Below are 26,562 nucleotides of genomic sequence, written 5' to 3' on the forward strand. Positions count from 1 at the left end.
TGTTCAACAGGAAATAATCTCGTGAATTCACGACTTCAATAATAAACGTCGCAACCTTGTTCTAACAAACGGCTGTAAACTTAAGCTACGTCTTAGCGCAGGCGTCCAGACTGCCGGAAAAAATACGTTTATATAATTTGTAACAGTGCACATTCGAAAGCCATCCGTTTGTTAATTTTGAACATAATTAAATCCGATGCCCGACTCCACTGTTTCTAATCATTTAATATGTAACGATATGTTTATTTTGGACGTCGTTTTCTAGTTTCACTACTAATAGAATATGAATAGTGAATATTGGGTTCGTCTTCAAATTAATTCCATTATCGGGATGTCGCGTCATGTGAAAAATTGTATGGAATAAGTTATTTCTTTTTTTTCTACTTTGATACCAATATACAACATAAAAATCAGCAATCTAGATATTGTATTGGCGCTGTAAACTTTACATTCATCTTTTCACTGAAACTATTTGCAGATCCTATAAATAACGACACCTCATGGAACGTGGATAGTACGTGTCCGTTGAAGTGTCGCTTAAACTCATCCAGCTTCAAAGTCGTTTTGAGACGAGCCGAAGACCAAGGACGTTCTATGAAACCTCTGTTAACCGCAAGTACATCTATCGAGAGCATGGTTTCCATTTCAGTAGTAAATGGGTCTTCTGCTATGGTAACGACCGATGCAGCTTCAGATATGGGTACTGTTGTGAGCTACATGACAGAGCTCAACACCTTCCCAGCTTCGAAGTGGTACAGTGAAAAAGGATCGACTATGACAACGCCCTACTCCACCATCGATGACTTTACTACGTTGTCTTTCGTTACACTGTTAACATCACTTAGTTTCATAGTTATCTTTAGTTTGACCATAGTTATCTCTCTTTTTGCAAGGCAGTGTTTGCACAGACGAAAACGAAAACGTAAACATGAACTTCAAAAGAAAATGAGGCATACAAGTGTGACAGATTTGGAAGGTCCCTCAATATGGAGTTCAAAATGTGTGGAAGATTTCGATACAACTGTTCTGCCTCCATCACAAACAACTCCCAACGAAAAACAGCAACCGACATTAAACCATGACGACGAGAGGGACTCAGAAGAAGTGACATTGCGACAAGGTTGTCAAATGACAACGTTTCAAAACCTGATCGAAACTTATGGCGAAATTGGTACACCAGAAGATAATAACTCTCAATTAAGAGACGAGTCTGTTGAAATGGACAATATGGGAGGAAGCGAGAGCATGGTAGCCGTTGTGAAGCAAGAACAACATCCTCCATCTTATGCAAAAGTGCACAGTAAGGATGCAAAGACAAGCAGATGGGCGGGACGTAAACCTGTTTCAAAATTGAAAAGGAAAGAAGGTTATACTTTGGTGGAAAAACGACAGATTCGAGTGAAGAAGCCTTTTGGAGGGAAGGGTCAGATAAAATTAGGGTCAAGCGCTTTTCAAATATCGCTGGAAAACAGAGCAACTAAAGCGGTGGTCAGCACAGACTCGAAGGGCACTCAAAACAAAGACCAGGATATTGATTCACCCATTTATGAAACAATAACTGATACTAAAATAAAAACATGTTGACTCAAAATTTCAGAGTGATGCCACGAATTGCGTATACATATCAAGCGCCACGGATTGGACACATTCCTGTTGTTGAACATTTATCGATATAAATGTATGAGTAGCATTAGGCTACACGGTCAAGAGTCTTGCTATAGTGCTGTCACTTTTTTTCAGCAGGCATGAGAACTATATATTACGGAAAAAGTTGTTTTATTCTTAAATCTTCACTCTGTAAGTAACCCAGCCATAAAGAAAATACCGAAAAAAGGTAACGCATGTTGATAAAAAGTATAATGGGTGCAAGTCCTATATTGGCAAACGCTTGCTCATCAAATTTGTAAGAAAAAACACGAAATTAACTTGCTATCTGCAAAATCAGTTGGTCGTGAAATGTAAACTCTTACAATTTAATATATGTGTGTTTTTTGCACAGCTGCTTTAGTGATCTTTCTAGGGCCGGGAAAAAATGACGTCTTCTGGGACTATAATTAATAAGTATAATCACCGGCATTATGTTATGCTTGATTGAAATGAAACTTTAAAAGCTTGATGAGCTGGACAGTTATCAGGCTATGACAACAAATGCTCAAATTTAGATAAACAGTTTATTCAATTCGATTCTAGAAGGGCTGTACCCTGAACAAAATTTTCCCTCTTTTTGTGGTCTTTTATATAGAAAATTTAACATATTACGTATAGTAACATCACTTCATTTGAAGATACGCCTTTCTGGAAATGTAGCCTCTAAGTTTTTAATTAAAGCTGTAACTTCACTATCATATTCTTTCGTCATATTGGATTCCTCGGACAATGTGTTATTACTCATAACCATCAAGGCACGACTGTAATTATATACCGTGATATTATCCAATTAATTGATGAGTGTTATATTGATGAAAAGTAGTAATAACACAATCATTATTGTACTCTGCTCTATATTTCCCTGGTAAACATACGTAACAGCTTATTTGGGAATTAAATGCATACGTATGATAGATCAGCATTGTTGCTAAAAGTATTAATTAAAATGTAGCGGCTTGAATTCCTATTGTGTAACAGGACGAAAAAGGTTGAAATGTCATTCTTGTGACATATAGGTGTCTTGAAATTACATTTCTTTTGCTACAAAATGTTTTAACTTGCTACATTAAAAAGGTCAAATAATTACATTCCTTCATTGATGCATATATTTGTCTGCGAGACATACGTAGCTTATTGAGCATTTAATTACTTATGCTTAACGTGACAAATAGCACAGTTTTCCCCTAACATATTAAATAAATTAAAATGTAGCTGTTTGAAATTAATAAAGTGTAAGAGGACGTTAAACGGGGCTAAAATTTAATTAGATATGTGATATAGTTGTAGTGGCAAAGTTAAACACTATTTCTACATATTTTTGACAGGTACTGTATTGATATGGTAATTAGGCAGTAACAACTGACTCCTCATTGATTTGATTTGAATCATTTCATATATATGGTATAGGGATAACACAGGAATGTCTGTCCAGCAGGCCTATTGCCCCTGAAGATGCACTGCTACTGTGGCAAAAAATATTGCATAACAAATATTAATTTTCTAATGTAAATAGGAAAATAGCACAAATAAAAAAAAGCAACTTAGAAAGAAGTGTTATATAATTTAAATTTCCTTCTTTCCTTACCTGGCAAACATACGTTATTAATTAGCTCATTATGCATCACAAATCCACTTTTAACGTTTAACATAAAAATAACACAATATTGTTGTTAACGTATTAATTCATATGTTTCTGTTTGAGTTTGAACTTTAAAGTTTGGACTTTATATGATGGAAGAGTTGTAGTTGTGGTGTAATATAGCTGTAGCGGAACAATAACTACTGTTTCTAAATTTGTTATGAAAGTCCTAACTTGAATGAATTGGATATTGATTGAAATCATAATATCGAATTCTTGCAATCATGTACAGTGTTCAACTAATAGGAGCGCCTGTAGTAGTTTACACTAAGAAATAAGAAAACACAAAAGCAATTTTCTTATTTACACGATTAAAGATTAAAGCAAACATTGCCTTAATAATAGTTTTGAACAGAAATTAATTACAAACATCTCTAAAATGAAAAGGAAATCACTTATGTATTACAATTTTTTTTCAATGTTGTAAAGAATACAGCGTGTTCTTTTAGTACTTAAGATAGTTCTATTAATAAGCCTATCTCTAATATGAAGAAAAAATAGCGCAAAAACAACCAAGAAAAACGGGAAAATTATCAGTTAATAATGAATTATTATTAATATTATTATAAACAAAATCCATCTCATTTATTCACGATTATTATACATGTATATGGTACATCGATTTTATTTAGAGTCCCGATAACAACATAGGTATGTCATCTGAATGATACAAAGGAATTATTTGCATAATGCGAAAATGTATTCTAAATTGAGTATTTATTCCTCTCTTCTTATACCGATATATACATATCCACATCCCACAACAAACATACCTTCAGTGAATACAAATGTTGTAAAGAATACAGAGTGTTCTTTTAGTACTTAAGATAGTTCTATTAATAAGCCTATCTCTAATATGAAGAAAAAATAGCGCAAAAAGAACCAAGAAAAACGGAAAAATTATCAGTTAATAATGAATTATTATTAATATTATTATAAACAAAATCCATCTCATTTATTCACGATTATTATACATGTATATGGTACATCGATTTTATTTAGAGTCCCGATAACAACATAGGTATGTCATCTGAATGATACAAAGGAATTATTTGCATAATGCGAAAATGTATTCTAAATTGAGTATTTATTCCTCTCTTCTTATACCGATATATACATATTCACATCCCACAACAAACATACCTTCAGTGAATACAAAACTCACGCATACGCACACGCATATATGTACATACACATACATATACCCACACACACCTACATACATACACAGACAAATACAAAACAGACACACATGCATAAAAACACGTACGTACATAAACAACCACACATGTACATCAATGCACAGTGAGGAATAAAACAACGAAAAACATCAGAGATTTTCTATGCTACTACATAAATGTAACAGTAAGGTAGATGATAAGCAAAGGTTAATTCAAGAGTCGCAAAGTTCATTAATTGAATGAGAAAAACAAGTCCTTAATGCCATGTATTTTTTTACGAGCAGAGCTAGTAGAGTTTCGTTTTGAAGCAATATGCTTTTCAACGTTAAGAATGAATTTCATTTTATAGAAGAAATTATAGCAGTCAGGCTTAACATGTTTTGTTTACAATTGAAGATAAAGTATTTGATATGAAGGATAATAAATTCAATGGGTCGTAACCTGTTACCAGCTTACCGAAGCTTACCAATATTAATTCTTAATTTGTTTGCTGCAACCAATCACAGAACTTATCCAGTTCACAAGAGACAGTATATGAAGGATAATATTGTGAATGAGAGTATAAAGTACTATATAACAAACGTTTTTTAGGAAGAATGTCTCCACTGTTGGTGGTGACATCGCCACCGTTCATATTAAAGCTTAAAATGCTGTTATTTGCCTTGTTGCGCCTTTCTAAATTCAGAAAATATTTATTGCTTTTTTTCACCAGCCTACACTCAACGAGCACTCGACAGAACAATAATGCCCCTGAAGCTTGTCATGGTGCAAACCTTTGAATTTATTACGGGCAATATCTAAATTTTGACGAATGGCATCGGAGTGGTTTTCATACAATTCTCTTTCCAGATTGAAGATACTGCGTAATATATTTCGTTTTCGCTTTTACGTGTGCTTTTTGCTTTTTGTTTGGCAAATTTATTAGTTTTAGAACAAATGACATATTTGAGATTCTCCCATTTTGCGGAAGGGTTTAGAGAACGTGAGTTGCGAATAACAGTAGCAACTAGATTTTGGATTAGGTCGTTATACGCAGAATCAGCTAAAAGAGAGCTGTTAAACTTCCAATACCCTGGACCTCTATTATCTTCATGATTGTGAATCGATAAAACCACCATAGAGTGGTCGGATTGAGGAGGAGGCTGAAATTCAATATTGACGATTTTACCAACAAAATTACGAGATATAAGGGAAAAAATCTAATCTGCAATGAATATCGGCAATGTTAGAATGCCAGCTGAAATCTTCTAAGAAAGGGTTTCTCTCTCCAGATATCGACCAGGCTGTGAATTTCCATGAGAGCTAGGCATTCATCACGGGCTTTAAAGTTTGTTCTAGGGTCACCACCGATTTTATCATTGGCAAGATTAAATAGAAAGTTGAAATCCCCACCCCAAATGATAGTATTAGTATTTAACGAATTTAAGTTACGAGAAACTTCATTGTAGAATGCAGGATTATCTTGGTTAGGGCCATAGGTACAGACAATGGTAAAGAGCCGATGATTGTAGTTAAAGTAAAAAATAATGCATCTACCATGCTGGTCAGTATATGCACTTTAGCAATTTCAACAGAAAGATTGTAGTTAAAAAGAATAGCGACACGCTTAATTAAAGCACTGTGCGTTTCGTGGACACGCATTATATTAAAATGATGGCGATGAAAATATGTAAATTGTTGCCTACGTTTTTTCCTCTGCCTTAAGCCCCTGACATTACAGGAGCAACTCTTAATATCAGCTAGGGGAATGGAAAATGAATATGAATCGAAACGTGAAATACATTCTCTGCATGTAGTTGTACTTACGACGAAAAACAGAATTGAGATGGAAATAGGGTCCACAAATACACAAACACATCAAAACACAAAGAAAATCCAAGATATCTGTTAAAAGAGAAGTATCGTGGCTGGGATCCACCTGGGAACAACAAAAGTCCCGTCGGTGGCTTCTTGTGGGTGTTCATTCCAATGTTGACAACAATGATGCTGGACAGCAGGAATGGTAAATTAATTGTAGAACAGATTGGAGACATATTACAGGGTAAATGCTGAAGTATTTCGGTGGCTGCCAGGAGATGCATCAATCAAATTTGTACGGTTTCCATCGCTTTCTCTCCAGAGGCCCCCAGAGAATCTTAGTCTCACTCCATTGCGATAGAGTTGTTGTACTTTTCAGTGGCGTATCCAGGATTTTCTGACCCGGGGGCGCGAATTACTATCTAAGCGGAGCGCCACCATCGGTTGGCGCGCAGCGTACAAGAAAATTTCTGGTTTTGATACCCCCAGATCACCCGAAATGGCACTTCTCGAGCTTGAAACTGACTAACCAGATGTACACTTTTGCCTGAGAACCAAGTATTTCCAAATGTTTTTTTTTCCATCTATAACCTTTTTGAAGATTGTCATCAGTCACACATCATGTTCGACCTCATCACATCTCCCGCGGATCATTGCTTTTGTAGGTGGTTCTAAGTCGCGGCCCACTATACCCGTCAGCTCCACTTTTCAAGGTTTTAAGCCCATTATTTGTTCAGAATTTGAAAATTCACGATAAATTCACTTCAAAACAGTCCTATAATGCAATGTTGCACAAAATTTCATCTATGGACAATCAATACAGAAAAACCTCTTTCAACCCCAAACAGACTAGTCAAGTTTGCACGAGTAGAGGGAAGTATGATGAAGAATGTTGATCAGGGAATTTTCGAAAGTTCCGACACAGTTAATTTATTGGTGTACAAGTAATAAAACCTTTTTAAGGAAATAGATATTTTCGAAACCGAACACTACACACATCGACAGTTTTGAACATGGGCGCAGATCAGTCTTAGATAATGGTGGGAACGCGAGTCTGTTCTCTGACACTATCTAAGCGGAGCGCGACCACGGGTTCGCGCGTTATTAATAATAATAATATTAATAATATTGTTACTATTGATTTATTGCTTGTTGCAGCACCTCTAACGAACAGTGATTCATTTTTTACAAACTTTCACGGAAGTCAATAAATGCACTTATCAAGCAATAGAGTCCGTTTGTCAATCATTAAAGTTTACTCACACTTCGATGAATACCATATACTATTTTAACTATTTAACAAGTGTCACAGGCAATAAATCGTTTCATATTTTAGCAAAGTAAATTATCACGCATGGTTGAAGAACGGCCTCACGGGCGTTACCTTGCAACGACATATTAAATGTTTTATTAACAGTGCTTTCTCCCCCAGACTGACAATAACAGTTATGCTGACGTTGGCTCGTCTAAGTTCTACGAAAAATTAATTATCCTGCTATGTGACAAAAAAACACAAAGGAGTTGTAACGGACGTATTACGACACACAATACTGAACGTAGTATAGTAAAAAAGGAAATTTTTGGCACCAGAATGTTGTGGCCTAATTAACAACATATTTACTTATATGCAGACGTACTTCGTGACGTGACACTATGTGAAGTATCTTGGATGTTTTCTCCTTCAATACTTTCACTAAAGCCTATATTCTTTCGAAAAATATTAGGAGGTTTAAGAATGGCAGTTTACCGGATATCATTGGATTTTCCTTCAAGACACCAAAAATGGCCATCTCTGGCATGAAATAAATGACAATTTTCTTTCACTATTGTTGGGCTTATTTTTCATGGAAATAAAGGGGATATATCCACTTGTGTGCGCATGGATACCAGTGTTTGGAGTTTTATACTAATATTTATCAATATTTGGCTACAATGTGAAGCTACTTCACTTTTCCTGAGAAAGGTGAGTTACTTCGCGAAATGAAGCGGGTTATTTCCATTTTGTCTATTTAATTATATCACATTACTCGTTTTTGTTTATATTTTTATATATTTTTTATATTTTTTAGTATTAGTGTCGGAAAGATGTAGGCCGGGCCTCGGGGGAGATGTTATTTTCCTTTCCTACGAAACTATATTCTTACGTTAAATGTTTTATATTGTTTACACAGAAAGTAAATTAATATTTAATTTTGACAATTAGGTTTAAAGCATAAACCACAGCGCATTTTAGAAACTGCCATCGGGCAAACGTTTGATTCCATTTTTATTTTGCGCCCTGGACATGTGATGGCGGACCAGAGGAATCAGGGAAACGCTGTTAAAACAGCAACCTGTGAAGTGTGCCACTTTTTAGCAAATTAGAAGTACACATTCTTACGTAGTGAAAACTACTTTTTTATTTTCCTTCTTTGTGGTAAACTCAGAGCACTTTTGGTGGAAGTAGTTGGAACTTTTTCAAAACACTTCTAGCTGTTCAACTGACATAGCTCAAATCACCGATTACTAAACCAGGCTCTACGCAAGTTACCAGTAATAATAAATAATAATCATCAAATCACATAAGATTTTTTCAATGTTTTACTAATTCGTGAAGGAAAATCAGTGATGTTGAATTCGGCCTTTGATGTTCTGCTACTTAATATATTAAACGGGGGAATAAGACTAGATCAACATTAAATGTTAACACAGATTGTAGGAGTATATTTAATTGGTGATAGATTTCATAAAGATGAAGTGGTTTGATCCCTCTCCCTGTTCTGGTCACATTATCTCTGTATCACATCAGTCAGAAAGCTACTGGACTACCGCGGTGAGAATTCGGGAGATTCCCCTTTCTTTGATAGCATTGTGTGTTTAAAAGATTAGTGCAACTCGTTGACTGCGCTAATCTCAACAAGCAGTTTGTTTTTAATTGTTACATATAGTAAGCATAATTTCCTTTATACTAACATTTCATACATAGAGAATCAAGCGAACGCCATCCTCATCGGATAACACTTTCAACGGCAACCATGGCCAACTATCACCGAGACCGGATGACCGTAAGTATTAATAACTGTCACGTGATGGTGAGTATGGGGTACGTCAGAGCTCATCAGGTAGAAATGACTCCACATGTCTGACATGTTTACACTATTGAAGTTAACACTGACGACTTTATAAATGGAGACTTTTCAGGCCGGTTCATCATACGTCGTAAGTATAAGGCGCGCCCTACCTATATATGTATTAACTGCAGTCTCGCGCTATTCTGCTATTAAATTGAATTAGTATACTCAATCCCAGGAAACACAGTTACAGTCTAGTGGAACACATTTCAATGCATATTATACATATACTCAGCAAGCTAGTGCGTTATGTATAAGTAAATGTTTATGTATATGTATATATATATATAACTGAAAACGTAAATGAGTAGGAAAATCTAGAACAGTGAAAACACTTCCAGCCTCCACAGGGATTTGAAACCGGGCCTCCCGCTTTATATGCGGACACCCTAACCACTAGGCTATGGAGGCTGATTGTTTGTACAGAGGAACTTTGTTTTGTAATTTCAGCCATTATTAGGAGAAACATGAACAAGTAACGATATCAAATTTTGATAAAACAATTTTTTTTGTACTTTTGATGTTTCCTTTCATCAGCGTGTCTTCCGACTGGGGTTTCATGTTTAGACAATTCCGGCTGCATTCCCCATAGGTGGGTCTGTGACTATTACATCGATTGTGGAGACGGTTCAGACGAGAAATTCTGTGGTGGGTAATAACCATCTTAATTCCTGCATACAATTACTATATTTTCTTTTAACTTAAATGTATATTTTAGTGCAAAATTTAATGTTAGCTAAAACTTGGTACAGACGAAAAACGAAACTGTACAGAATACACGGGTGCCAAACTTGTTTACAAGATAAACAAGTCTGTTAGTGACCTTTTCATGCAATACCATTTAAGTTCTTGTAAAGCAAATTGTTAATCCTAGCGAACCCTTTAAGGTGTAGCTAGTACCCCTCCCTGGGTCCAGACCTGTTTCTCGAAGGTATGTGTGGGTATCAAAACAAACAATCTACGGTATTTTAATATTCAATATTGATATCTTTAGTATACTTTAATATTTTCAAATTTGACCTAATTACTGTAATTATATGTTTCCTTTATGTACTTCTTATCTAATTTATATACATATAAATTTATACTGGAAGAAAAAAATGAAAAAAACCCCGAAAACTAGTAAAAGTATCGTCTCCTCGAGGGTATTCTCGTGAAAGAAAAAGTTTGCTAGGTACGTTGAACGAAACATGATGCCTAATAAACTGCCAGGCGCTGTTCCAGAAGTGTGTGAATTGTACATTCCCTCCCGGTCCTATTCAGCCCCAGAATTATAAGAATTATTACAAAATATTATTACCAAAACTTGCTTGGTGACCTTAACACCGAGGTAATTAATGATGCTTGCAGAATATACCATTTCATGTCTAATTTTGAAGTTTTCTTCTAACAGACCCCAATCCTTAAGAGCCGGTTTCGATAGACCCCAGGAGTTAAAACTCAATTTTTTTTTGCTTTAAATCCTTAGATCCCACAGTTGTTTTTAGAACTTAATTTGCAACCAGTCCGTTACGTTAAACTAAACTAATATCATATTGATATTCTCATGTGATATTTTGTAAATGCAACCGCAAACAATAAACTCATTGAGATAAGAATTATAAAATGGTATGGTATACCCTTTTCTGAATGATATTGATATAAATATCTACTACAGCCTGCAGTGGAGACGACTTCCATTGCACCACAGGAGGCTGCGCTCCAAGCCGTTGGTTGTGTGATGGTTGGTTGGATTGCTACGACGGATCCGATGAACGAAACTGCCGTACGTTTATTAAATATTGTAATTAACATGATATTTCTTCACAATACAAGCCGGATTCTAGTTAGAATTAGGAAAACGGGATTCCGCTATCAACTTATACACGTGGAATACAAATTTAACGACTCTTTTTTTATTATTTAATATTCTTACTTTTGTGATGTTGATAATCCCATCTGTCGAAATGATCTATATAGAAAAACATAAAAACTTTATGAAAACACAGGTTTCCACTAGCGTTGGTTTTTGTGGGCCATGATTATATGCAACTAAAATGTTCAAAAATTGTCAAAGATTATATTTGTAGCTGTTATACTGTAACTGTTGGAAACAATATAACATCAGTTTCACTAATGAGATCTAAAGATGTGATGGTCACTATGTAGTCCGTTTAATTATCCTTGTAATCTTTTCTTTTCCGATACCGTGTTTCTTTGTTTTGCCAGTATCTTGTGTTGAGCAGTTACTCCTCAATGACAAAAGAAAGTGTGATTACAAGTGGGATTGTGATGACGGAGGAGATGAGCTTGAGGCAGACTGTGGTAAATACTATACTCCGCTTTTATCGATACATATGTTCGAAAAGTTATTTGCGTGTTTTATATATATATATATGAATATATATATATATATATATATATATATATATATGTATATGTATATATATATATATATATATATATATATATATATATATATATATATATATATATATTTTTATTATAATGTTACAGAATACGCCTATCATTTAGTTAAACTTAAATCATATGATGACACATGTTTAACATATAGAATGATCCTTGTGTTTGATCCTTTAGTTTTTTAAACAGATAAATCGTACAGACAGATTTCTGTTTCTTCTTGATACCAGCTCCACTCTCGCCTCACGATGCTACCATAGTAACCATAACGTCACCCGACTATCCAGCTAATTATCCAAACCACGCTTCGGTTACGTGGACATTTATCGCTGACGAAGGACATACATTAACATTCCATTGCATATTCATAACTACGGAAAACCATCACGACTTTATTTTGATTGGAAACGGTGTAGTCCCTTATAAACGTAGAATTGGGAAAATCAGCGGTACGACTTGTGAGGATGTGACGTCGGAAGGAAGTTCGATGTGGATTCAATTTACATCGGATTACTCCGTGACACATGTTGGCTTTAAGGGGACAGTGGAGATTGCTTCAGGTACATAGTACATATCTTAGTAAATACATATCTTTATCCTAATTATAAATATGTACTTTCATGTTTTTATACTGGATTTTTAATAAACGTTTTTTTTTAATAAACTTGAAACTTGTATTAACAAATAGCTCATTGTTGCTTTACTCTAAGCTATCTTAATTCTGCTCTTTTACTTCTGAAAGGGCTAGAAGAAGGTTAAGACATATTGGTTGTGTGCGTCTAAGCTATTTGTGAAGCTTAGGCTGTTAGGATATAGGTACGGTATTGGTTATTTACGCATCGGTATGATATGCATCAAAAGGGAGAAAGAATCGCCCACCTTTGTTTCCACAGTGATGATGAAAACGTCTGACGAGTCATAAAAAGAAAATAACTAATAGTTAATACCTCAAAATATTATTTCGGCTTTTTTGGTGTGAAGCCGCACTTTTGCGGTTTAACCAGCCGTACTCACAGCTCATACCTTTTGTCGTCCGTTTGTATCTTTATTTTTAATTCTTGCAAAGTAATTAATGTGAGAAAAATCCCATAAATCATTGATTAATTTTCATCAGTTGTTCGGTAAGGGTATAGGTACTTAAGTTACAAAATCCACTCCCTTCGATCAGGCTTAAATCAAATAACATGATTCCGACTGAAATACCTTCCAGTGATAAAGAAACGGATAGTAAAAATTATTTACACGAGCTTGGTAATAATCTGAGATCGGCAAACCCCCATTCCAGATGGCACGATGTATGTCCACCTCACGCCCCCTCCCTCCCCCAGTCACCCCTTACACTCACGTTTTCTGCATAGTTTACTATCCGAGTTTAGAGTAGCACGACTAATATTGACATTCTAAACAGTGCACCCAAGCAGAAAAATTACCTTTTGTAAAACACGACGTGCAGGGATTTTCTTTTCAACAATCGGGAGCGTTACCGGGCAATCTGATATTATTCCCTATTTCATACTTTCAATTAGTTGCTTGCAAAGATGGAAGTGGATTTGTACATCCCGAAAAGATATGTAACCATGAATGGAACTGTCTGGATGGTAGCGACGAAACTGGCTGCCGTGAGTATACGATACGTTTTGGGGAAAACAGAAAATAATTAAATTAAAATCGTTGTGCCTCTCTATGTGTTATTTATAAAGAGTCATATACATACAGAATATATATATGTATATATATTATTATTATTTTCATTCATCATCCACTCATCATCATCATCACCACCACCACCACCATCATCATCATCATCATCATCATCATCATCATCATCATCATCATCATCATCATCATCATCATCATCATCATCACCATCAACATCACCACCACCACCACCATCATCATCATCATCATCATCATCATCATCATCATCATCATCATCAATATTCACCTTTTAACTTATCCTTGCTACAGAATACAGAGACCGCCTTATAACTTCATTCAAGTACATCTCGATTGTTTTACCTTATTGCTTGTTGCAGCACCTCTAACTAACAGTGATCCAGCTATTACCATTACCTCACCAAACTTCCCGTCGAGATATTCTTCCAACAGTCACGTGGTATGGACTTTCGAGGCCGAAGCAGAAGAGAAGTTATCCTTCCAATGCAATCGGTTCGCGACGGAAGCGTACTTTGATAATCTAAAGGTCGGTGAAGGAAATGACACTGCGATTGACGGAAGCCTCTTGGCGACATTTACGGGAAATACTTGTCAAAATGTCTCTTCGTCGGGAAACAGAATTTGGGTTTCATTTGAATCAGATGGCACGGTCAATTCTGATGGTTTCGAAGCCAGCGTGAAGGTTTCGGAAAAATCTGGTAAGAGTGTATCATAATTACTATGTTGTTTGATGATGGAATGAATCTTCAACTTACATAATCAATGATAAGGGTGAATGGGTGGTATTACTCGCAACTTGCAAAAATCAAATGTTCATAACAAATAATTCGTACCGAGAATTAACACGAGGCTTGATCATCCCATAGATATACTCAACGATAGGGGTTAATGTATGTTATTTGAGCTCAGTTAGTCATTACTCTGGACAGACCCACCCACCCCCCCTCCCTCTCCCTGCCTATCTCATCCCAATCCACCTCCAAAATATCCCAATATCGTTCTAACACATGAGAAAGTTTTGATTTCAACTTTTTCATATTTCGCTCACTATATCAGATTTAATTCACCTAAACAATGTTTGTAAATGCTTTCAGTTTGACTAATAATTGTGTTTTTATATTGGCAGTGAAATTATGTGGTTACAGTGGCTATATCTTAAATAATCGTATAGTTGGAGGTGAGGATACCATCATCCAAATATGGCCCTGGCAGGTGATGCTGGTCAAATTACATCAAGGTTTAGCTCAATTCAAATGCGGAGGGACCCTCATAACAGAAAGACATATCCTCACTGCAGCACACTGCTTCACAGCGGCATCCAGGTACAGCAGTCTAATTATTTTATCTTTCTAGATGTAGGTGGTAACTTTGGGGGGGGGGGGGGTTGGGTTGATGAAAAAATCAAACTTATCCGACGTTTCTCGCTTCTCGGCCTTTTGGCTAAGATTATGTGTAGTATCTGTTCCCTTTCGAGGGGAATGGTGATACACACCTGACCATGATCACACAGTCACAGTCCCAATGCAAGGGGACTGGGGTTGAGAGCGGATCAGTCGGTAGTTCGGTTTTAGTGCCCAGGTTCTTTACTGGGCAACTTTTTTTTTAAAAGTATCCAACGTTTGAATTAATCCGCTTCTCTATTCCATGCCCTGTTACAATGAATACGCCAGTCGCATGTGATTTAGTTGGAATTATCAATATTCTTCTATACGTTTAGAACATGATTGCAGCCGTAAAAGGATATTTCATTGGCTAACGTTTGTTGATGAACAAAACTGCCGAAAATGTGTTGAACCAGACTTTGGAAATCACATCATCATAGCATTTTGTATTTCGAAGATATGAATTTTTAACATTTATTCACATTTAGTGTTATTTTGTAAAATGTATCTGGCAACAGCAGAATATATGGTGTCATCAGGGCACTTCAGCTAAAAATGTCTTTATAATTTGTTAATCATTTATTCACAAATAAAAAGAATATTTCTACGAAAAAAAAGAAAGATACATTTTGATGAAATTCTAAGTACAGAGAACTTTGACAGCTATGCAAATATTCCATATATATCAGATTTCAATGAGAAATCAGCAAAAAGATTATAATAGCCTTAAGTATTAAAGCTTCCAAAGAGCATTAGCCCAGATGACGTCACATACCCCCTACTGTGATCCAACTTCCTGGAGTAGTCGAAGGCTTAGCCAATTAAAATAGGTTACATTCAATCAAACATAATCTCGAGTTAGGGGCATGATATTGAGATGGGGGGGGGGAGGGGTTCTAAACTAGCAGTGTGGAATATGTAACTCTTCAATATAAGTTTCACATTGTTTGTCACCAGAATACCGCTTTAAACAATATTTCATGAATTACGACAAATTCTACCACGCCTCGTTGACATTTGTCAATCTCGTCGCATATTAAAAACTAATTAATATTAATTCTTCCTTCTCATGTTGCTACGTGACTTGTTTTTCAATTGTTACCCATAGCGACGGCGATGTTTCCTTTTGGAGAGTCGGTCTAGGCAAAACATATTTATCAGACCAAGAGGAAGAAGATGAAGTATTTCGTGATGTCATCAAGATTGAAATTCATCCTGACTTTAATCACGTGACATACGACAGTGATATTGCTGTTGTCGAGCTTGCCTCGCCTGTAATATTACCTAAGTCACGTGATGAACTCGCGGCGAAACCTTCGATTAATGCCGCTTGCTTGGATGATGGATCATATGAGTGGGATAACACTAGCTACTGCGTTATAACTGGTTATGGTGTATTAAACGGTAAGGAAGGAAGTAATGAAATACTTCAGCTGGAGAAAGTGTACTTGTTTTGGCTTTTGTTGTTTTTGTTTGTTGTTTTTTTCGTCAATAAAGGCACAACTAACCGTCTTTTCATCAAAACAATAAATAAATTTCAGTAAAAACATACATACCAGGAACGATAAGTACAGTATCTGAGAAATATGTGCTGTATATACATATATATATATATATATATATATATATATATATATATATATATATGCGTATATATATATATATACTTATATGTATATATACGCATATATATAAATACATATACATATAAAATGCATATGTATTAGAAGTTGGAAACGTATAAATTACTCCTTTGAAGTTTGTCCTATTCTTGGGGATAATGTAATAAATGTAAAGTTAGATAACGTATCGTACGCCACGGACCTATCTAATTCAATTTAAATGCTTAATGCTCAATGCTTAAGTATTGTATCATTCCCTCTGATCTTCTACTGATTATTTTTTCCCTGGCTCTTCCTCCTTTTTGTTTCCAGATACTTCGACAGCTTTCTCTAACGTTCTTCAAAAAGCTTCAGTGTCTTACATGGGAAATACGGAATGCCAGTCAGAAACAGAATACGATGGGCGCAGAATCATAACAGACAAAATGATTTGTGGAGACAGCCCAAACAACAACCGGGACGCTTGTAGGGTGCGTATATTGTAACATGCGCTGATACAGATTTGATTCATACTTACATTTGGATGTACAATTAATACCGTACTAAGTTAAAATGTTATTTTCTTCTGATGTTGACAATTACGTGCCAAACAAACTAAAATTACTTGTATATTTCTGTATATAGCTGTATAAATGAATTTCACGTTATATGCGGTAGTCATACTTTCTCCGTTGAGCTAAATCTTCGAATCAAACCAAATTTAAATGCGTTTGTGCTTGTTCACTTCTGTATACATTTTTTTCATGAATATACAGTGATTACGTCACAGCTACATACTTGCAGTTGATTTCAGGCGCAGAGCCAGGGGGGCGAAGGGGGTAGCCGCCCCCCCCCCCTTGAGCATATTTTTTATTTTATTTTTTAAATGTTTTAATGATATTGCTAGTATTTTCAAAAGAGAAAATGCTAAGATGCAACTTACAAGGCATGGGAAGTGCCATTTCCAGCGATCTGGGAGGCATTTTCAGCCAAAATTTTCTTGTACGCTTCGCGCCAATATGGTGGCGCTACGCTTAGATAGTTTGCAATGCCGAATCTACAGTTTCGCCCCTCCCTTGGCAAATTCCTGGCTACGCGCCTGGTTGATTGGGCAATATGGCTGCCATTGGCTAACAGTAATATGACGTTATGACGTTCCATAACATATTTTATTTCTCCTTTTTTTCCCTCTTCCTTTTCGGTTTACAGGGAGATTCTGGTGGACCGTTGGTTTGTAGGGGATCGCAGTTGAATTTCGTGTTGACAGGGATCACGTCATGGGGGTACAGATGTGCTCAAGAGGGTTACCCCGGTGTCTATACCAAAGTGGACGTGTTCTATGATTGGATACTAAGCAAAACGTCGTTATCATAAAAGTGGATCATTTGATTAAAGCTATTCAGTCTGATAAAATTCATTAAATTAATATCAGAACTGGCAGATGATCAACAAATGACGAACAATATCAATTTTAAAGATAATATGCCGGAGGAGGGAGAGGGGAGGGGGTAGGTTAGGGGTTGGAAGGCTGGTGTATAGGAGCCACAAGAGGGTGGACATACCTGAAAAAGTCGGTCGTATGTAATATTTTCAGACAGCTTTTCAGAGAAGTCTGTTCTGGTCAAATTGTTATAAATTTAATTAAGTTACTTTCTTTCCGTTGAACATCTGAACAGAGGATCTCCCTACTGGTGTTGAGACATGAGATCTGATCAGTTTAGGTCGACGTTAGGTAATGAGAGGGGGAAATAGAAAGATCTACATAACATAATAAGCATTACAGAAATTGTATTAGGCTTGTGTCACCTATTTTGGACAGTATTAAATAGGGGAAATGATAGCAATTAATACATATTAAATTTGCAAGGTGTGTTAATAGTGCTGAATGTAAGGGCAATAAGACAATCTTGTGCATTATTATCTAAATTTGAAGCGAACACATGCAAGGTAATTCAATATAAGGATAACTGTGATGAGATATATGCAGAAAAAAACCCAAAAAAGAATAACCAAACGAAAGGAGTGAGTAAGCACTGTTTCTTATGTCTCAGGCCCATCACCTACATTAGTCAGATAGTGTGAAATAAATAGAAATCGAGAATAGAAACCCGAATGGTACAGATCAAATAAATGTCTACAAAACTAATGAGAAACAAAAACCTACAGGAAATGAAAAACTTGAACTGTTTAAATTAAAAAGTTATAATAACGATGCAAATTCCACGAGCTAAATGAATCGTTATGTGCAATATGCCACACTATAGATAAGTGTATGTAGGTAAACATTGCAAGTATTTAATTATAGTTATGGGATGGTAGTGCGTGCACAACCGTGTACAAAGTTAGTCAAATTCAATAGCTACACGATGATGGTACAGTGTGGTCTTATGATCATATATGCATAGTTATACTATTTGTTAAAAAGTTTAAAAAAAAAACTGTTGTGGTAGTTAACAATAATTGTTGGCACGGTTGCACGATGACGTCATGTGGTTACGTAACATGATGAGAAAGATATAGATTTAACGTGACGAAAGACGGGCGAATAACAGTAATTTCTTCATTCTTTAGTGCCATATAACTAGTCCTTTCATGCCAAGCAGATATGGAGTCATTTCACATTCCAACATCTTTAAGTAGACGGATCTGAATAACGATCATAGCTGAATTTAAATTAAATGTACTTTAAATGTCATAACTTTGAGTTAAGTTTAGAATTCTCATAGAGGAGTATAAAATTGGGTCAAGTTTTTAAGCTAATTTAGTTTATTTTAGCCAAAACATGAACTTAATAAATGGTCTTGCAGCATGTGTGGTATAGATAATGACACATTTTGTGTGACGTAGTTTTAACTAAATTTCAGAAGTGTTAACAAATTAGTAAACTTTGCAAACTTACAGGTTGTTCATTCTCAGTTGTTAGATTTTTTTAAAGAAATTGTATTAATTTACGATTCTGATCGTACCGAAGAAATCGTATTCCTCTCTGTATCAAGTTTACTGTTATAGTTATAGTTATTGACAAGCCTAGGTAACCCAATGTACATGGCTTGATCAGTTTGTGTTGTGAATAAGAGACAGCCGTTAATCAGTTCAAACTGTTAAACATGCACAGCAGATGCTACTGTGGAAAAATTACTAACAGACAAACAAAATTCATGACTCAAAGGCTGTTTCAACTAATAACTGGTTAGGAGTCTAAACAGCTTTCCGTGGGGTTGACTAGTAAGTATAACTTGTAAAGATGGTTCAAATTGCAGAGATAAAAGGTTTGTGGACACCTAGGAAGAACAATATCATAGTCACTCTAACAGGCATTAGAAATCATCATGCAAATAGTTCTAACTCCCTTCAGAATCCATCAAAGATTTTCCAAAGATTTTCTCAATTCTTGTTTTTTTTTATATGAATAAACAGTAGCTCATTATGCACACACCGATGTAAAAGGAACTGACTACCTTATTTTCTTTAATTTTATTCCTTTGTTTTTACAAGTTTCAAGGACACTGAACACAGGTTTGTGGCCTATGGCGATTTAAGAAAACATATATATATATATATCAAAATATATGTGAAAAGAGGAACATCACATTATTCAAATGATGCTAGTAACGGTTAACTGTTTAATCGCTAAATTGAGATATTTTGATGAGCACAACACTCTATGTCATAGTTTGTAAATATTTAATGAGCTCCCTCAGATTTATCAAAACTTCAAATGTGTAAATCTTAGAATGAAAAATAGCTTTTCGAAAAAGTTCAGCAGAATTTGAATGTGATTATCACACAAAACAAATGTACTGAATATGGGGCAAAATTGGCTAGGTGTCCGTAGACCTTTAGCATGTCATCAACCATCTACTAAAATGTGAACGAAATTATTGGCGAAATCTTGAGGGCAGTCTGGTTAGTCCAGTCAATTTGTAAGTCCTTCTCTGGTCATAAAGGTATCACATGCATATTAATAAATTATAACGCACATCAGTTTTAACTGGTTAACGGGTACTCACCTTTACCAGTTTTAAATGATAAAGCCATGAGAATCGGGTGACAAGGGTATTATATATACGGAGAATGGAGTATTTATCGTAGCTGTAGAATTCAACCTCATATTAGTCATCTTCCTCCCCTACTAAAATGCTGACCAGAAATTCACTGCACGGTGGAGGCTGCATTATTCACTTTCTGACCGTGTGTGACGTATAGTAGAGATATACAGTATGGTGGCGTCTGTTGTTTTACTCAATTCGAAATGCATAACAATTTATTTTATTTTCTAAACCTTTAATTGGTTCATCATAATTAACGTGTATTAGATGCATTCAAATGATATATTCAGTGTTGGTTCGTGACGTAACTTTGCAACATATTTTAGTATGTACCACGAGTTAAATGTTATATTTAAATATATGTCTTACAATTGAATTAGTTGGTAGAAGGCTTATTAACTGAGAACGTTTATGCATGCTGGCATGTTTGATGGGACATTCAGCCAAGAATCCGAGAAAAATTACCTTAAACTTCAGTTTGTTATTTTGTCTTATGTGTACATAATAAACGTGAAAAGCTTGGTCACAGTTACCGAAACAAAGATTAAATTATAGGGATGGAACGGGCAAATTTAATATTGCTCATCCTTAATTTGAATATTTATGAAGTTGACTTGCGCCACCAGTGGGAAATGGAAAATGTAAGTTCCAGCTTCATTCATTTGTCAATTATTTGTCTTCTGTTTCGTCTTTAAGTAATAAATGATAAGGAAATATTAATAATGCTCATATACCAACTCTTTATAGCGTCCTTTTTATTGACCTTTTACACTTAGGAAGTAGTATACCAATTTAAAATTCTGTTTCTTCCCTAAGGACAAAGGAAATAATGAGCAAATAAACAGAAAACACGCCCATTATTGGAATGGAGAAGAATGTATGCAGTTGGGCTAAACTATTAATTCGACTTCACACACATCTGAAAACGATTGCCAAGTTTCATCTGGAGTAATTTCAAATTGAACTTTACCTTGTCCGGAAGAACAAAGAAAAGGAACAAAAAATGAACAGCTACCCCTCCTTCCCCCATCCCCGCCTCCACCCCTACCCCCTCCTCCTCCTTCCCTATCCCTACTCCCCTCCTTCTCCCCTACACCTCCCCAGTCCTCTTCCCCTCCCCTTACCCTCCCCTATCCCAACCCCTCCTTCCCTACCACTCCTCCCCTCCTTCTCCCCTACACCTTCTTCCCTCCTTCTCTCCTACACCTCCCCAAGTCATCCTACACCCCCCCCCTCCTCATCTAACCCCTCCTTCGTGGAAGGTACTGTAGAAGGGAGCATTCATTTAGCTATAATATTCGAGACACTTATGGCCGTGGTATATTACAATGGTTTATCAAGTTTAAATTCCCCTAAAGAACAAAGGAAAGAGGAAAAATAAATATACGCAAACAACTCCCCAAACCCCCCCCCCCCCTCCCCCTTATTTGCCGGAGGGAGAAGGGAGTTTAGCGTAGTTTCGATTATAGATCACATGCACTGTACATAACATAACATAACAGGGTTTTACACAACTCAGTTTTTGTATCCCTCCTGGACATTATATCTTGGTAACGTTACGAATATCCTTCTTATGTAATACTCGGGAAAGGGGGGGGGGGGGTTACACTGGTACACAGGTACAGCAACCACACATATACGATCTTGTCTATATAAAGTGAATCCAACTAAATGTCAAAACGTAAGGGACACGATGTATTTATCCTCTTCCGTTTTCGTCAGAAATCTCATAAAAAGTTTCGTTATTTCTCAAAGCATCTGTAGGGCAAAGTTCACTATGTGGTAACAAAAATCATGAAATCACTTGTATGTATAATACTATAAGGGCAAAAAAATTAATCGATACACCAGAAAGACTTGATCTGATAAGGCCTTTATTTACATGCTCATCAGGTAAAACTGGATAATCTTAATACAATAATAACATCAACCATGGCTTAGTTGACATGCAAGAAGACACCTTATTAGTTTACTTGAACAAAACAAGAGAACCAAACACATACGTTCTAAGATAATTACTGGTAGGAAAGGAGATATTTGAAACGTTTAAACTTTATTTCACAATTTATAGAACGACAAATAATTATTATGCGCTTCGCTTGGATTTGTTTACATATTGTTCGTTCTATTAGGCTTTTAAAAAACTATTATGTTTTTCTTTGGGGTGGGGGGGGGGGGTGTAGCATCGTAAATGGTGACCTCTACGTCTATGTCATGTTTTTAAAAGACTGTTTACATTGTCCTTTCAACCCGTGCATTGATGTCCATTTTACCCACCAACTACCAACCTCTCTATACCATCACCATGCAAAGATGCAAATTGCAAATGTAAGCCTATCCATACTTTCGAACAGAATATAAAATTATTTAAAACCAAGTCTTTCATCAGTAAGTCATCAGGTCTTTGGATTTGTAAACTAACAAAGAAGATTCTCTTTTTAAACGTATTAAAGTGGGTACAATATTATGAAATTGTCTTTATATATAAGAAACTAACGCATTGACGTATGTTTTCATTTGTTGCTGTGACTTTCTGGAGTCAGTGAAATCATTCCACTTCTATATATGAAACGCTTATCTCATTTTATGGTTTAATAAAATGTGTTTATTGGTTATTTGGTCAAATTAGCAATACTGAGTCAAGTTTCTTTGGGTAAAGAAGTAACAGACTCCCCCCCCCCTCCCCCAGCAAACCATGTAGCCCCTTTGCTCTAACGAATACACCGCCCATCCTATAAAGACTTTTGGGACTCCACGTGGCTCCGAGGAGCTTAGGCTGAAACGGATGAATTTATGGGAAATATCAAACTACTTATTTAAAAGTCATAATCTGATTTTGATAGGTTCCATAGTTATATAGGCAATGACCTATGGATTGTTATACATAATGTAGTTCAGCATTGCTTTCAGCAAAAAGGCTTTATCTCATATTTTGTGCTAGCTCGCTCTTTTTAAAAAAATTTTTTTTTTCATCGTTGAAAATTGAGCCATTCGTATTATTAAATGACGCCTTTATTTTTTATTTCTACTAAATGTCCAACCCAGAAATGAATGAATAAAATATATATAAATAATGCACATCAGGATTTTTTTAGCCCGTGTGTATACTCTAAGATGACACTGCGAGAGATGTTATGAACATGAGTAAAATATGGAAGATGAAATTTATAGAAAGCACGCTACCACCGTTGTTCCCGTTGTCATTACCCATTCCAAAGTAATCGTAATCTGTGTTGTTTACTCCGTTGAAAATATACAGATTTGGATTACAACCAAAGAAATCAGCAACGAATGGTCGCGGATAACCCTCATCAACTTTCTTCGTTATGTCGTTGTAGCGGAAGAAGTACTTGCCCTTGACAAAGTAAGCCATTTCTTAAGATGAAAAAAAAAAGGAAGAAGAAGATTAATTTAACATCAGTGTCATTTACTACGATTCATTATTAAAAAACTATGAACGTTTCCATATGACAGTTACATGATTGCCAAAATAGCATGATATTATGTCACGTAAACGCAGGCAGACAATGACACTGCCGCGTATGATCGTACGCCAGTGTCTGCAACAGAAAATATCGTCATAATAACATAAATCCAAGAGTGATTGTCACAAGTTAACCAGTGACCAAAGTAGTCGTGTGAGGAGGCCTTCATGCAATTCTGTGAACCTTCGGCATTTCATTTTTTACATGCTATTCGTGGTAATGGGGATATATGAGGTTTGTATAGGCAAGACAGAAACTAAATCAGCCTTTATTCACAAATTATTTGAAAACAAGTTTATTGGTATACACATTAACAGCACGTTTCCTAAACTGGCAGTTTCATGAACTTTAACTCTTCAGTGCTTGTATGTACCAAATATGGCATGGTAATTATGTTATACATGTGTGTAATTACTACCACCCCCCCCCCACCACACCCGGCTCACCCCACCCTCTTTCAACCCCATATTAAAACATGGCAAATCCTGTTGATCATGATCACCAATGTGAAATATAGGATTAAATATGATTGTCTGTAAAAGAGACATGAATTTAAAGGTAAACTTACTGTCATTATATCTGAAAGCTCCATCTAATCCTTTTGGTACACCAGGGAAGGCTGAATCGATAGGGTAGGGGTACCCTTCGTCTACCTTCTTCTCAAATTCATCGTAGCGGTAAACTCGTCCTCTCTTGAAAAAATGCACTTTGTTATACTCGCCCCAAGTAGCAGCAGCTTGTAAGTTACCTGGCAAGTCTGAACTGAGGTTTGCGATGAGTTTAGGGTAACCAGGCAGCGGCACAATACCATCATACACCCAATATTCCATTCCTGTAACAAGATTGGGGCATTCTCTGTTGAATATGGCATGCGTTAAAGCCTCGTGTCTTTTTAACATCTTTCACAATTCGCCAAGGAATATATCCTGATGTATCCCTCATTAAATATGTTTTTATTTGTGTGCAAAGTTAAACATTGCTTTTCCTTACTTATAAGTTATTTCACTTTTGCCTATAAACTATAAAATAAACAGAAATATTAAATATTTACATACAATAAATAGAACACTGTATATCTGAACTGGCTGTTAACAGTTTACAAATGGATGTGAATGAAACGAAAATATTCCATGAGAATCATGATATAGACAGTAATATGTATTAAAAAAGAGACACATTTCTGAGAAAGCACTACATGATAGGGCAATTCTTTATTAACGGATTGAGAACACAAGAAATTAATGAAGTTACCTTTAAAGAAAAGAATTCGTTGATCGTAATATCGCTCATAAGCCGCCTGAATGCCCGAAGGTAAACCCTTGAATAATTCATTTGTCTTGTAACCATCTGCAGGCGTAAGAGGTTTACCTGGCTCCCGAACCCTCCAAAAGCGATCCTCTTTGAAAGCAAATATATCTCCTCTGATGTAGGCTACACAATCAAATGACATTTGGCACACAAGAGGTAGCTCGGTGGTTTGCATCGCCTGTGTTACTGGTTTAACTGTCACTGGTTTTTCCCTTGGTGTATCAGGTCTGGAACCTACAAATAATTATTTATAATGTACTTATTACTTAATAACATGTTCACAGTTTTTCTTGTTCCTTTAGTAATTCTTTTCAGCTAAATTCTTTAAACAAAAAACTCATGATAGATAAAAATTGTATGTTCAATTCGAAGATTTACCAGAACACTGTTACAGAGGTATTCTGTATACCAACTCAAATATATATTTAAACTAAAGTGTCGTATGCTGCTGGTCCGAATATATATTGACAAACGGTGTAGGGTGCTGTATTTGTAAACGTGGATAGTGCTTTGTAGTATTACACAAAACGTTATACAGCAATGAAATTCACTGCCCCTTTAACTACAGAATATTCTGAATTAATGGGATATAAGCAAACTGTGGCACGGATGGTACGTGTTTTCATAGAGAATAATACACGTGTGAATACTTAACAGTAGACAGAATAAAAAATACTGGAGTATTTTGTAAACTTACCATAAAGAGTTTGTATTCCAAGGATATCATCGTACGGAAGTTCAAAGTTTGGCTGGTATCCGGAATAGAATGGTGCCATCAGAGCCGTAGAGTCCTGGGAGTGGCCTAAACCTAAACTGTGTCCAATCTCGTGGGCAGCCACTAAAAACAGGTTGATATCTAAAATGAAGAAAGAAGACGCTAATTTATCACCGTAAACTCTAGAGTTGCGCACAAATGAAAATGTAATCTGATTGGTATTGGTGTCATTAAAAAGTAATGACGTATATCTGTTTAAGTTTAATTTATGAGTTGGTGCTTCAGTTGTAGATATAAGAAACAGTCTGCAAAAAACGAAGAACGAACGAACGAAAAAATAAAATTTGCAAAAACACAAAAAAAAAAAACTTAGGCTAGAGCGGGATTCTGACCGCTATTGTTATCAAGGTTTACACAAATTATACGGAGTTACATAAACGAAACATGATCCAGTCCGGATGAAAATAACTTTTCCGACTGACCGTGACCGCGTCACCTTATAAAGATACCAGCGTTAGTATGACTTTTTAGATTTATTAAGCATTTCTAGCAAGGTTCAATGGCATTG

At 35.8% G+C, this 26,562-nt stretch overlaps 3 protein-coding genes across 4 annotated transcripts in view; 2 read left to right on the top strand and 1 right to left on the bottom strand.

Moving 5' to 3' along the window:
- The window catches only part of LOC139981121 (uncharacterized), a 35,091-nt gene extending 30,164 nt beyond the window's left edge, over nucleotides 1-4,927 (top strand). For both annotated transcript variants that reach the window (XM_071993303.1, XM_071993302.1), the window contains one exon: nucleotides 479-4,927. In XM_071993303.1, coding sequence (XP_071849404.1) covers nucleotides 479-1,584 — 1,106 coding nt within the window. In that variant the 3' untranslated portion in view covers nucleotides 1,585-4,927. The remainder of the gene's footprint in view (nucleotides 1-478) is intronic.
- Nucleotides 4,928-7,758: 2,831 nt separating this feature from the next.
- Nucleotides 7,759-21,540, top strand: LOC139981054 (enteropeptidase-like). Its single transcript, XM_071993193.1, has 12 exons — nucleotides 7,759-8,227; nucleotides 9,230-9,308; nucleotides 9,912-10,022; nucleotides 11,032-11,139; nucleotides 11,583-11,678; nucleotides 12,008-12,337; nucleotides 13,304-13,396; nucleotides 13,814-14,152; nucleotides 14,581-14,776; nucleotides 15,945-16,240; nucleotides 16,771-16,928; nucleotides 17,647-21,540. The coding sequence occupies exons 1-12, from the start codon at nucleotides 8,144-8,146 to the stop codon at nucleotides 17,809-17,811; spliced, it is 2,055 nt and encodes a 684-aa protein (XP_071849294.1). The 5' UTR covers nucleotides 7,759-8,143; the 3' UTR covers nucleotides 17,812-21,540.
- An 800-nt stretch (nucleotides 21,541-22,340) lies between these two features.
- The window catches only part of LOC139981055 (neutrophil collagenase-like), a 30,318-nt gene continuing 26,096 nt past the window's right edge, over nucleotides 22,341-26,562 (bottom strand). Inside the window, exons 4-7 of the mRNA XM_071993194.1 lie at nucleotides 25,977-26,135; nucleotides 25,223-25,513; nucleotides 24,540-24,803; nucleotides 22,341-23,861 (exon numbers count right to left, since the gene is read on the bottom strand). Coding sequence (XP_071849295.1) covers nucleotides 23,596-23,861; nucleotides 24,540-24,803; nucleotides 25,223-25,513; nucleotides 25,977-26,135 — 980 coding nt within the window. The 3' untranslated portion in view covers nucleotides 22,341-23,595. The remainder of the gene's footprint in view (nucleotides 23,862-24,539; nucleotides 24,804-25,222; nucleotides 25,514-25,976; nucleotides 26,136-26,562) is intronic.

This window comes from Apostichopus japonicus, chromosome 15 (genome assembly GCF_037975245.1).
Source record: "Apostichopus japonicus isolate 1M-3 chromosome 15, ASM3797524v1, whole genome shotgun sequence".
NCBI classification, from domain to species: domain Eukaryota; kingdom Metazoa; phylum Echinodermata; class Holothuroidea; order Aspidochirotida; family Stichopodidae; genus Apostichopus; species Apostichopus japonicus.